The sequence below is a fragment of the Bos mutus genome, chromosome 18, assembly GCF_027580195.1.
Source record: "Bos mutus isolate GX-2022 chromosome 18, NWIPB_WYAK_1.1, whole genome shotgun sequence".
Classification (NCBI taxonomy): Eukaryota; Metazoa; Chordata; class Mammalia; order Artiodactyla; family Bovidae; genus Bos; species Bos mutus.
In genome coordinates, this window is record NC_091634.1 from 11,927,238 (window position 1) to 11,940,190 (window position 12,953).

A 12,953-nucleotide genomic window follows, 5' to 3' on the forward strand; every position below is an offset into this window, starting at 1 on the left:
CGCTCCGTGCCACCCCAGAGCCCCGTACCCCGTGCCTACAGATGCTGCTGCACCTCTTCAGCGATGCCAACTACAACCTGCTGGGCTTCAACGCCTCCTTCCGCTTCTCCCTGTGCCCGGGTGGCTGCCGCAGCCATGGGCAGTGCCAGCCCCCAGGGGTGTGTGTCTGCGAGCCGGGCTGGGGGGGCCCCGACTGCAGCCTGCAGGAGTGCTCAGCCTACTGCGGCAGCCATGGCACCTGCACCTCGGTGAGCCTGTCCCCCCGTGTCCCCCTGGACCCCGGCCTGTGGTCACACCTCCCACCCCCACCTCCTGGCTCTGACCCTGCCCCTGCCTGAGACAGCCCCTGCCAGCCTGCCCTCTCCCATGACGCTGACCGCCACCCCCCCCACCCCACCCCAGGACCCTGCTCAGTCCTACAGAATTCCCCTCTCCGTTCACACCCCACTCCCCACCTGTGACTCCATCCCACTCCACCAGGGGGCCCCTCCTCAGCTTGAACCCACTCCCAGCCTCACCTGTAACCCACCTGTCACCTGTGAACCCAGCTTCCTTCCTCTCGCCAGGCCCGACTCCACCTTCCCACCCCTCCACTCTGTCTGGCTTGGGCCCCCAGCTGTGACTTCTGACACCCCCCACCCCAAGTCTTTATTGAATTTGTTACAATATTGCTTGTTTCATGTTTTGGTTTTTTGGCTGCAAGGCACCTCTGCATTGGAAGGTGAAATCTTAACCACTAGGCTGCCAGGGAAATCCCATGATTTCTGACCTTTGACCACTGACCGGGGGCCTAAGCCGTGCATGTCCAGCTCTGGGACTGGATCAGCCTTGAGCCCTCTCTGCCTTGACCTCCCCGGACTTGAGTTCTTCCAGCCCAGGCCGACCCTGACCTCACCGCCGTCTTCTTTTTCTCCAACCCGTCTGTCTGTCTGTCCTCGTTTTTCTTTCTGGGTCTTTTTCCTTTTCCTTTCTCTGTTGGTCTGACTTCTCTCCACTCCTCTGCCTCCCTCCGGTTGTGTCTCTGTGTCCGTCTCTTCCTCTGTCTGCTGCCCTGTCTTGCTCCTGTCTCTCGCCTTGCCTCTCGGTTTTTCCATCTTCCCCTTTCGTGTTCATCTCTTTCCTTTTCACTTTCTGCTCCGCCTGTCTCACTCTGGCTCTTGTCTCTGTTCCTTGCCTGTCTGTCTGTCCCTGCCTGTGTGTCCCCTTGCCCCCAGCCCCTGGGACCGTGCCGCTGTGAGCCTGGTTTCCTGGGACGCGCCTGTGACCTGCACCTGTGGGAGAACCAGGGGGCTGGCTGGTGGCACAACGTGAGTGCCGGGGACCCCGCCTTCTCTGCCCGTATCGGGGCAGCTGGGGCCTTCCTGTCCCCACTGGGGCTGCTGGCTGTTTTTGGAGGTGAGCAGATGGCATGTGATCTGAGTCTGGGGTCTGGAGGCCTGGCAGCCTGTGGCCAGGGCCTGACACTGTCCTCCTCTCCATAGGCCAGGACCTCAACCGCGCGCTGGGGGACCTCGTCCTGTACAACTTCTCTGCCAACACCTGGGAGCGCTGGGACCTGAGCCCTGCCCCGGTACGGACCCCACCTCTGCCCCGCCAGGGGCGCCTGTCCCCTCTGCCGGAGCCAGCCAGGGCATCCCGGTTGCTGTTGTTCAGTAGCACAGTCGTGTCTGACTCTTTGCGACCCCAGGGACTGCAGCATGCCAGGCTTCCCCGTCCTTCATTATCTCCCCAAATTGGCTCGAACTTACACCCACTGAGTCGATGGCACTCCAGAGTGACCCTGTTACCCCGCACACCCCCAGCCCCTGCAGCTTTATGCAGGGTCACCGGCCCCTCCCACTTGTGCTTTTCTCTCTTCTTCCTTTATCTTCCTTTCTGCATCTTACCTCTCTGCGTGTCTCCTGTCTCTCTCTCGGTTCATCTTTCTGTTTTTTGTCTCTGACTCTGAGTCGTCTGCTCTTTTGGTCTCTGTGTCTCGCTCTCTGGGTTGTATCTCTGACTCTCTCTCTTGGTCTCTGTCATTCCTCCCTGACTGCTCCTTCTCTTCCTGTGTTTCTCTGCCACACCTCTCTTTGTGTTCACACGTGTCTGTCTCTCGGGATCTCTCTTCTTTTCTCTCTTGGCACGTGTCCGTCTCTCTCTCTGCCTCTATCGCATCTTCTGTCTTGTCTCTCCGTCCTGCTGTGTCTCGGCATTTCTGTGTCTGGCTGTCCTTGTCCTTCTGGGTGGCACCACCTGTTTCCCTCTCCATCTCTGCATCCTGGTCTCTTCGTCGCAGGCTGCCCGTCACTCCCACGTGGCTGTGGCTTGGGCCGGCTCCCTGGTGCTGATGGGCGGTGAGCTGGCTGATGGCACCCTCACCAGCGACATCTGGGCCTTTAGCCCGATGGGTGGCGGCCGCTGGGAGCTTCTGGCACCACCTGCCTCCAGTCCCTCGGGGCCGCCCGGCCTGGCAGGTCACGCAGCAGCCCTGGTGGACAACACGTGGCTCTATGTGTCTGGTGGCCGCACCCAGCACGACCTCTTCTCCTCCGGCCTCTTCCGTTTCCGCCTCGACGGCACCAGTGGGGGCTATTGGGAGCAGGTGATGCCAGCAGGTGGGCGGCCCCCTGCCGCCACCGGCCATTCCATGGTGTTCCATGCCCCCTCCCGTGCCCTGCTGGTTCACGGTGGACACCGGCCCTCCACTGCCCGGTGAGTGACCTGCCCTCCACCCCCGCCTTGCAGAGCCGGGCCTGGGCCAACACCCCAGGCCTTTAGGCTCTAGCAGTCTTCGCCCACTGATAGACTCCTGCGGTCATTCAGCCACCCCTTCCTTTCTCCTTCACTCATTCATTTGCTCACCCACTCACCATTCTCTACTCTTGTCATCCAACCTCTTGGTCACATGCTTCCCCATGCACGCCCACTCGCCCATCCATCCACCTCACCTCTGCTTGGTGTCCACCCCTGGCTAGATTATGCAGGGAACCCAGAAATCTGTCGGACTTGGGTCCTGCCTGTGAGTTGCTGCTAGTTCCAAGAGGATAAATATCCAGTAAAGCCAGTCTCAACCCTGGGGGATCATGACTCCTAAGAGCCCAGAGGAGGGAGAGGCCCTTCCTGCCCTGAGCCCCTCTCCTACACCCCCCGACAGATTCTCTGTGCGGGTGAACTCCACCGAGCTCTTCCATGTGGATCGGCGCGTGTGGACCACCCTGAAGGGCCGGGAGGGACTTCACGGCCCACGGGAGCGAGCCTTCCACACGGCCAGCGTCCTGGGCAACTACATGCTGGTCTATGGTGAGGAGGCTCCCCGTCCCCGCCCGCCTGCCAAGGGCCTGCGTCTGAGCTGAGACCCCCTGCATGGACGCCCTCACCTCCCCTAGGCTGGCCAGCTGTGCCCCTCTCCTCCTTCCCCAGGGGGCAACGTGCACACCCACTACCAGGAGGAAAAGTGCTATGAAGACGGCATCTTCTTCTACCACCTGGGCTGCCATCAGTGGGTGTCAGGGGCTGAGCTTGCCCCTCCAGGAACTCCAGAGGGTGAGTGGCCCATCTGTTTCTGTCAGGGGCTCCTGAAGGTCACTCATGCCCCCACAGTGATGTGGGACTTTGGGCAGAAACCACCCGGTCCTGTTTGGAGCTGGCCTCAGGAGGCATGGCGGCACTGGGGGCAGGACCAGGGCGTTGTTGCTGTGGAGATGGGAGACATATTCAGTAGCATCAGATCTGGGCTGCAATTGAGGTTTTGCCAGTTTTCAGCCATCCCAGGGAACTGCCTCCAAAGAAGCGCCTTTCTCAAGATCAGACAGTGGGAAAATGCTGAAGCGGAATGGCCATTCCTCAACAACCTTTTGTATGAAAGCCATCATTTAATCTCTCTGTACCTCAGCTTCCCCCTCTGTAAACTGTAATAACACTTAAACCTCTGGGACGTGGTAAGAATAAATTGATAAAGTGAAGAACAAGTGAGCACCGTCCAGGAAGGGCCCAACACACTGTCCTAAGAGTGCAGGGCCAGAGGGCTCACTTGGAGGGCGCATGGAGAAGCCTTGCAAGCTCAGGAGATCAGGGGCAGCTTTGCAAATGGAAAGAAAGTCACAGGCCCTCTCCTCGGAAAGACACTTGTGTGCACAAGCCAGGTATATCCTTTCAGTGGGCTCTGGACTTCCCAGAGGCCCATCTGTTCTCCCCACCCTATTGAATAGAAGGGTGGGGACAAAGGGCAAGCGTAAGAGAAGGGACAGTAACATTTAAGGGGTGGGCAGGAGGAGGGGTCCCTAAGGAACTGTTTGACCGTCAGAAATAAAGCCTTGGCCTAGCATTGGAGGCCTCCGATCCCAGCCCCGCTTTAGGCTCCCTCACTAGATAGCCCAGAGTGTGAGGCTTCTGGAGGCCTCTTCTTTCTTTGTAGATTTTGATCCCTGGGCCAGGTCCCCTGAACTTACAGAGCAAATAGGTAAGAGAGTGAAGGAGTCACCAATCCCTGACCTCTTACCCATCAGTCAGGACTCTTGGTTGTAAGCGACAGAAAGCCCACTGCTTAAGCAAAAAGAAGAATGTCTTGACTCCCTTGAGTGAAAACTGGCTGCAGGCTGGCCTGGATCCAGGTGGGCATGTGATGGCCTCAGCCATGTCTCTCTCCAGTTCTCAGTCTCCCGGTTTCCTTCTGTCTCTGGCAGGTTTGCTTTTGTAGATGGTCACCAGCAGCTCTGTGATTATATTCGCCCCCCTTAAAATGCCCGGAGAGAGGGGACAGATGTATATCAATGGCTAATTCATATTGATTTATGGCAGAAACCAACACAATATTGTAAAGCAATTATCCTTTAATTAAAAATAAAATAAATTTTTAAAAAATGCCTGGGAAAAAGACAGTGTCTTTTCCCCAAGAATAGTAGGAATTACGTTCCCTGCCTGAGCTAGTCACTGACTCTGATCAGCCTGGGCTCAAGCCCCACTGCTGCCAGAGTCCAGGCCAGCTCGACTTGAGCCTTGGGGAGTGTGAGTGGGAGGGTTGGTTTCCCAGAGGAAATGCAGAGGCTGTCCCTGGAGGGAGGCGGGTGTCGGACAGATGCGAGCCATGTAGCCCACCTCAGCTCCCCGAGGGCAAGGTTCCGTTTACAGAGGAGGAAAGCAGGACTCAGAAAAATCTAGTCTCTTGCCCAAGGTCACACAGCTAGTCAGCAGTTGATCTGTGATTTGAAAGCCAGGAATTGGTAGACCCAGGATTTGAACCCAAGTCCTGATCCCAGAGAGCATGCTCTGTCTGAAAGATGACTCGGGCAGTGGTGTGGGAGCTACAGGAGGTGAGATAACTTGGGCCAGAGCAGGGCCAGGCAGGCTGGGAGTGTCGCATTGGACAAGTGGGGTCGAAGCATGGGGGGGTCAGGGGTGGTCCTCTAGGTGGGTAACCATGAAGGTGAGAGGGGGAGTTGGGGGGTGGTCTCATGTCCTTGAGGGGTCTGTATTCTCCTAGGCCGAGCAGCGCCTCCTAGTGGCCGGTACTCACACGTGGCGGCTGTGCTTGGCGGCAGTGTCCTGTTGGTGGCCGGGGGGTACAGTGGCCGGCCTCGTGGGGACTTGATGGCCTACAAAGTGCCCCCCTTTGTGTTCCAGGCGCCTGCTCCAGACGTGAGCACTGGGGTGACCGGGAGAGGGTGGCTGGGGAGGAGGTGGCCTGGTTGCCATGGTTAAGGGAAGTTGTGGGCGGAGGGTCCCTGGGAGAAAGGGAAGAGATCCGGAGGGCTGTGATAGGAGGGAGGTCAGACCCCAGGTCCAGGGGAAGAGGAATGGTGATCCCTGGGGCTGAGGGCAGAGGAGCAGTGGTCCCTGGGGCTGCAGAGAAGTGGACGGGGGTCCTCAATGATCTGAGCAGTTGGGGTCCCCTGGAACCATCAGGGTGAGTGGGGGTGTGGGAGAAGGCGCCAGGTCTGAGCACCCTCTCCTCCCTGCCCACCTCTCTGCAGTACCACTTGGACTATTGCTCCATGTACACGGACCACAGCGTCTGCTCCCGAGACCCCGAATGCAGTTGGTGTCAGGGGGCCTGCCAAGCCGCCCCGCCTCCTGGGACTCCCTCAGGGGCTGTGAGTGACTGTCCTCGTCCTCTGTCCCCTAGCACAAGACCTGGTCCTCAGTGTCGTCTTCTGCCTAAACCAAGTTGAGACGGAGTTTGCTGCACTTGGGAGACTCATTTTCACTCTTGAGATGGGCATTCCTGACCCTTCACCCTCTTCCCCATCCTTTTGTACTTCTGATCTGTCCCTAGATCCCCCACCCCGTCCTCTTGATCTTTCTGGTTCCAAGTTGGCTCTCAGTCCCTTTCTTCAGTTTCCTGACCTTTCTGCCCCAAGACTCCTGAATCCCAGGTCCCTTAAGCTCCCGTGGGTGGTGACTGCCATGTGTCCCTTCTCTGTAGTGTCCGGCTGCCAGCTGCCTGGGCCTGAGCCGTCTCCTGGGTGACTGCCAGGCCTGCCTGGCGTTCAGCAGCAGTGCGGCTCCCCCCCAGGGGCCCGGTGCCCTGGGCTGGTGCGTGCACAATGAGAGCTGCCTCCCTCGGCCTGGTAAGTGTCCAGTAGCAGCGTTAGCGGGGGTGGGGGGGGGGTGGTGGTGGTAGGGGGCAGCCCAGCCACCGCACACCGACTTCCCTCTCCCGACTCTCCTGTCCCCACAGAGCAGGCCCGCTGCCGCGGGGAGCAGATCTCCGGCACCGTGGGCTGGTGGGGGCCCGCTCCTGTCTTTGTGACCTCCCTGGAGGCCTGTGTCACCCAGAGCTTCCTGCCTGGCCTGCACCTGCTCACCTTCCAGCAGCCACCCAACGCCTCCCAGCCTGACAAGGTGGGGAAGCCAGGGTGAGGAGCCCAGCATAGAGTGTCGAAGGGCCTGGTCTTAAGATTTCTCATTTTTTTCAAATGGATCTTTTAAAAAAAAAAACTTTTAAAATTTGTTTATTTATCTTTGGCTTTGGCTGTGCTGGGTCTTCATCGCTGTGTAGGCTTTTCTCTAGTTGCAGAGGGCAGAGGCTGCTCTCTAGATTCGGTGCACAGGCTTGTCACTGTGGTGGCTTCTCTTGTGGGGAGGACAGGCTCCTGGGCGTGTGGGCTTCGGTAGTTGCAGCACGCAGGCTCAGCAGTTGTAGCTCTCAGGGTCTAGAGCACAAGCTCAATAGTTGTGGCACAGGGGCTTATTTGCTCCATGGCATGTGGGATCTCCCCGGACCAGGGATTGAACTTGTGTTTCCTGCATTGGCAAGGTGGATTCTTTACCACTGAGCCACCAGGGAAGCCCTCACATGGACCTTTATCACTCTTGTGTTTACCCCTTAAGTCTTCACATTCAAGGATCTGATTTTCCTTATTGACTTAAATTTTTTTTTTTTCCTGAAAAACTGTGGTGAGATAACACATAACATAAAATTTACCCTTAGTGATATTTAGCGCATTCACGATATAGTGCAACTGTCACCACTCTCTAGTTTGAAAATATTTTTATCACCCCAAGGGGAAGCCCCAGATCCATTAAGGTACCACTCTCCACTCCTCTCTCCCTTTGGCCTCTGGCAGCCACTGACCAAATCCACTGTATCTGGATTTGTTAACCCTGAATAGGTCGTACGATGGAATCGTATAATACATGGCCTTTTGTGTGTGGCTTCATCCACTCAGCAAACGTTTTCGAGGCTCATCCGTGTAGTGGCATGTGTCAGAGCTTCATTCCTTTTCTAAAAAATCATTTGTTTGTTGTGCTGGGTCTTCGTTGCTGTGGGTGGGCTCTCTGCAGCTGCAGTGAGGGGGACAGTCTGTTGCATTGCACGGGGGTCTCATTGCAGTGGCTTCTCTTGTTGCAGAGCACAGACTCGAGGTGCACGGGGCTCAGTAGTTGTGGCACATTTGGATTTCTAATCTATCCTTCCACAGTTTACCCATTAAAATATGAGTAAATTGATATTTAATTATTTTTGTTTCTTGCGGAAAAAGTAACATGCCGTCTACACTGTACTGCTGCTTTCCTTTTTTTTCTTGGTGTATCCTGGCAAGCTTCCCATAGCAGAACTTGGGAAACATTCTCTCTCTCTTTTTTTAACAGCTTCATAATATTCCATTTACATTCGAATGCCGTAGTGTTCTAGTTTATTTAAACAGTCTCCCGTGGGCTTTCCCAGGTGGCCTAGTGATAAAGAATCTGCCTGCCAGTGCAGGAGACATAAGAGATACTGGTTTGATCCCTGGATTGGGAAGATCCCCTGGAGGAGGGCATGGCAACCCACTCCGGTATTCTTGCCTAGAGAATCCCATGGACAGAGGAGCCTATTGGGCTATGGTTCATAGGGTTGCAAAGAGTCAGGCACAACTGAAGCAACTTAGCATGCACGTACCCATGATGAATACTTGGGTTGTTCCCCCTTTCACAATTATAAAAACACATACTAGCAGTAAATCATGTAATACGTCCGTTGCTCTCAATGTTGGATCTGGACTCCTTTTTTTTATCTTTTTAACTTATAACTTACATACTGGTTCATTTTACAACAAAGAACAGGATACATAGGGTGAGGTCCTGAAGGGATCTCATCTTCTGTCCCCACGGAGTTGGGGTGAGACATCTTCCTAGAACATGAGTGTGTTCACTAACCTGTAACCTGGAAGTTTTCCAAACCCCCTAGTTAAGGGAGCTGGACTCTTAAGGGCTTAAGTGGAAAGATAGGATGTTGAGGAAGAAGCTGCTGAGAGGTCCAGGGCCCTGGAGTTTAATGAGAGGTGGAGATGAGCAGGGCCTGGGACCCTGCTGTCTGCTCTCCGATTTGGAGCCCAGCTCCCTTCCTAGAGTGACGATGGGTGAGCTGTCTGTCACCCCTGCATCCCTAATCCTGGCCTCAGACTCCCATTTAGTAAAACAGAAGAGGAGATTAGGTTGCTTGGTCTCTTCGGTTCGGCTGTGGCTGGAGAGGCCTGAGATGCACGGGGCCGGGCAGAGAAGTCCTCAAGCTCACCTCCCCTGCTTGGCCGGCACAGGTCTTGATCGTCCGCAGCACGACCATCACCCTGACGCCGAGCTCAGAGACCGACGTGTCCCTGGTCTACCGTGGCTTCATCCACCCGCTGCTGCCGGGAGGCCCTGGGGGGTCTGGGGCTGAGGATGTGGCCGTGTGGGCCCGGGCCCAGCGCCTGCATGTGCTGGCCCGGATGGCCCGGGGCCCGGACACAGAAAACATGGTAAGAATGCCTGGGACACTCAGCAGGCTATTTGCGGTAAATACAGGGGGCATAGGTGTGTGGCAGGGAGTCGCACTGGGGAGAATCTGGAGGCCTGGGATATATCCTTAGTGGAGGGAGGGCCTGGGGGGTCTTCATTTGAACAGAATTGGAGGGGAATTTTGAAAAAAGTGGAAGCTCTCAGTTACCAGGTCAGACTCCCCTGAGTAGAAGGTGGGTCGCTGGGAGGTTTGGGGGTGCTGGGAGGTTCTTAGGGTCTAAGGAACTCAGGCCCTCCTCTTCCCTGGAGGGGGTAGGTGCTTGGTGGGCTTGGGGCTCTTGGGGATTTCAGGAGCCAGAGTGTGGGTGGCACATTCAGGGGCCTAATCTGTCCCCCAGGAGGAGGTGGGGCGCTGGGTGGCACAGCAGGAGAAGGAGACAAGGCGGCTGCAGCGCCCAGGGTCAGCTCGCCTCTTCCCACTGCCCGGCCGGGGCCACAAGTATGCAGTAGAGATCCGGGGCCAGCTCAATGGCTCAGCAGGCCCCGGGCACAGTGAGCTCACCCTGCTGTGGGACCGGACTGGCGTGCCAGGTGGCAGCGTAAGTACCCAGACGCCCTGGACTTGCTGAACCCAGGGCCATGAATTAACTCCCTTGACCCTCACCTCTTACTTGTTGACTCCTGAACTCTGGGCCTTACCTTGAACCTCCCAGACCCAAGTATCTGACCTCCAAAGTCTGACCCCTCGCCACATCTCCGAGGCCTCCCACCCTGACCTCGCTGACCCTGACTTCTGCCCTCCCTACTTTGACCTCTGATCTCTAGATTCTCTCAAACCCCGATCCCTTTAGTCTCCCAGTGGCCTAGATCCTGACTTTTTGCATGTCCAAATTCTCAGCCTTGTCTCCAAACCCTTAAGTCTTTGGCTCCAAACACTGATCCCTGTCCCAAACCTTGACCTGGAGCATGGAGCCCTCACCCTCCTCTGACACCCTCACCCCCAGGAGATCTCCTTCTTCTTCCTGGAGCCCTACCGCTCGTCGGCCTGCGCCTCCTACTCCTCCTGCCTGGGCTGCCTGGCAGACCAGGGCTGCGGCTGGTGCCTGGCCAGCGCCACCTGCCACCTGCGCCAGAGCGGCGCCCACTGTGGGGACGCTGGGGCCGGCGGGTCCCTGCTTGTGCTGGTGCCTGCCCTCTGCCCGCTCTGCGAGGAGCATCGCGACTGCCACGCCTGCACCCAGGTGCGCACCAGGCTGCAGCAGGGAGGTCTCGGAGCGGAGTCGGCCAGAGCAGGCGACTCAGCCCTGGGGGGTGGGTCCCCAGGACTTGCTGAGGGACCCTGGGTAGTGGTGAGGGCAGACAGCTGGGGCGCTTGTTGTTAGCAGGTGAGAGTCAGGTGGGAGAGGGGCTGGAGAGCGGGCTTGACATAGGCATGACTCTGCACGTGGCAGGGACTGGAGAACTGAGCTGGACATCTCTGCACCAGAGGGGCGTTATCCGCTGGACAGCAGAGCCCAAGAGCAGGTCTTAAGGCCTGCTGGCTTCAGAAGTTCAAGTCACGTAGTCAGCCCTTCACCTCCTTCTGTTCCACATTCCTTGGGAGGGTCAAGGGAGCCTCAAGGGCTCCAGACTTTCACCCCCCACCCCCACCCTGGGCACTCGAGTCCCAAGGGGAAGGAGAACACCTTCCTGTCCCCACCGCACCGCCATCCCTCAGCTCAACAGAGATTGCCAAAGAGCCTTTCCTGTGCTTCTGTTGGGGCTGGTGCCAGCTCCTGGACCAGTGAGGCTGGGGGGAGGGAGGGTGACCCCTCGCCCATCTCTGGATCCTGGGGATTGGGTCAGCCCCACCTGGACCACACAAAGTGGCGCTACTGCCCCAAAAGCGAGCCGTGTGGGTCAGGCGGAACCCGTGGATCTCCCTGGCTGCAGGAGGGAGGCGGGCTTGGACCAGGGATCTGTGAGCCGGTGCTGGGGGCCTGGCGCCAGGAGGCCCAGGGGAAGCTTCAGCTGGGCTCTTCCTCTTCTGTCCTCCCAGGACCCCTTCTGTGAGTGGCATCAGAGCACCAGCCGCAAGGGGGATGCGGCGTGCAGCCGGCGCGGCCGGGGTCGGGGCGCCCTGAAGAGTCCGGAAGAGTGCCCCCCACTCTGCAGCCAGTGAGCTCCGCTGGGCTCAGGGAGAGGGCGTGTGAGGGTGTGTGAGGGTGTGTGGGGGGCCGGGCTGCGCCCTGACCCGGTGCCCCCGTGCCCCCGTGCCCTGCCTGCCCCCAGGCGCCTGACCTGTGACGACTGCCTGGCCAACTCGAGCCAGTGCGCCTGGTGCCAGTCCACCCGCACCTGCTTCCTGTTCGCCGCCTACCTGGCCCGGTACCCGCACGGGGGCTGCCGAGGCTGGGACGACAGGTGCGGGCGGGCGGCAGGGGCGCGGAAGGGGAGGGTGGAGGTGGGGCGGGGCGGGGGTAGCTCGGGCGGCCTCACACCCGCCTCCCCGCAGCGTGCACTCGGAGCCTCGGTGCCGGAGCTGTGACCACTTCCCGAGCTGTCACGAGTGTCTGCAGAGCCACGAGTGTGGCTGGTGTGGAAACGAGGACAACCCCACGCTGGGCCGGTGAGGGGGGCGGGGCCGGGGGCGGGGCCGCGGGGGCTCGCTGCCCACCCTGATTCTCACGGCCTCTTTGTTTCTCTGCCCCTTGGCCTTTTTCTCTGTTCTTCTCCCCCTTCTCTCTCTCTCTCTTCTCCCTCCCAACTCTTTCCCTGTTTCTGTGACTTGTTTTCTCTCATCTTCCCTTCTGTTTTCTTTCTTCTGATCTTTGTGTTTCTCCTCTGTCTCCCTTTGTCTATATCACCACCCCCCGCCCGCCACTGTCCTTTAAAATCGTTTTTGCCTGGCTTCCCTGGGGTTTTCTCTGCCTCTCTTCCATTTCTCCTGTCTGTCTCCATATTCATCGTTGTGTCTCTCTGGTTTATCTCCTCTCTCCCTGTCCCTGTCTCTCTGTCTCTCTCCTTACCTTGCTCCTCCACCCCAATCGCCTTCTTCAACCCCACTCCCCGCAGTTGCCTCCAGGGGGACTTCTCAGGGCCTCTGAGTGGGGGGAACTGCTCCCTGTGGGTCGGGGAGGGCCTGGGGCTGTCTGTGGCCCTCCCCGCCCGCTGGGCGTATGCCCGCTGTCCGGATGTAGACGAGTGCCGCCTGGGCCTGGCGCGGTGCCACCTGCGGGCGACCTGCCTGAACACACCCCTCAGCTACGAGTGTCACTGCCAGAGGGGCTACCAGGGCGATGGCGTCACTTACTGCAACCGCACGTGAGTGGGGCCTGGGTTTCCATGGAGACATCGGCCCAGGGCGGGTCCGGGCGGAGACGCTGGGAGGAACTGATCCTGGTGTTAGGCTGCCTTCCCCGGAGCAAGCCTCCCCAGTGAGCCTTGGGTTTTTACCTGGCAGAACAGGCCCTCATTAGAGCGACAGGGTCCTCAGTGTTACACAGTTACTGTGGAGACGGGTCACCCTTGGACTGGAGGCCGCAGTTGCCATAGAGATGGAGGAGGACCAAGTTGAAAGGGGTTTTCACAGAGAACAGACCACCAGTGGTGATATTTGGTTTCTATAGAGACAGGAGTTACTACATGTGATGGGGTTACCTTGGAGACAGGGCCACCCACGGAGTCCAGGATCCTGGAACAGGCAGTAGCTTCTGATGGTGTTGCCATGGAGATACTGGGGTGGAGCCGGGAGAGGGGTGGATGCCTTGGGGGCTCCAGGCCTGCCCATCCTTCCC

General features: G+C 58.2%; 1 protein-coding gene across 2 annotated transcripts in view; it reads left to right on the forward strand.

Moving 5' to 3' along the window:
* Nucleotides 1–12,953, forward strand: part of MEGF8 (multiple EGF like domains 8) — a 40,931-nt gene that overhangs the window by 6,999 nt on the left and 20,979 nt on the right. For both annotated transcript variants that reach the window (XM_070387640.1, XM_070387641.1), the window contains 17 exons: nucleotides 42–248; nucleotides 1,215–1,395; nucleotides 1,482–1,570; nucleotides 2,279–2,694; nucleotides 3,137–3,282; nucleotides 3,403–3,525; nucleotides 5,462–5,616; nucleotides 5,952–6,071; nucleotides 6,404–6,548; nucleotides 6,659–6,822; nucleotides 8,997–9,197; nucleotides 9,576–9,776; nucleotides 10,182–10,418; nucleotides 11,216–11,334; nucleotides 11,449–11,580; nucleotides 11,672–11,785; nucleotides 12,232–12,480. In XM_070387640.1, the coding sequence (XP_070243741.1) occupies nucleotides 42–248; nucleotides 1,215–1,395; nucleotides 1,482–1,570; nucleotides 2,279–2,694; nucleotides 3,137–3,282; nucleotides 3,403–3,525; nucleotides 5,462–5,616; nucleotides 5,952–6,071; nucleotides 6,404–6,548; nucleotides 6,659–6,822; nucleotides 8,997–9,197; nucleotides 9,576–9,776; nucleotides 10,182–10,418; nucleotides 11,216–11,334; nucleotides 11,449–11,580; nucleotides 11,672–11,785; nucleotides 12,232–12,480 (2,999 nt within the window). The remainder of the gene's footprint in view (nucleotides 1–41; nucleotides 249–1,214; nucleotides 1,396–1,481; nucleotides 1,571–2,278; nucleotides 2,695–3,136; nucleotides 3,283–3,402; nucleotides 3,526–5,461; nucleotides 5,617–5,951; nucleotides 6,072–6,403; nucleotides 6,549–6,658; nucleotides 6,823–8,996; nucleotides 9,198–9,575; nucleotides 9,777–10,181; nucleotides 10,419–11,215; nucleotides 11,335–11,448; nucleotides 11,581–11,671; nucleotides 11,786–12,231; nucleotides 12,481–12,953) is intronic.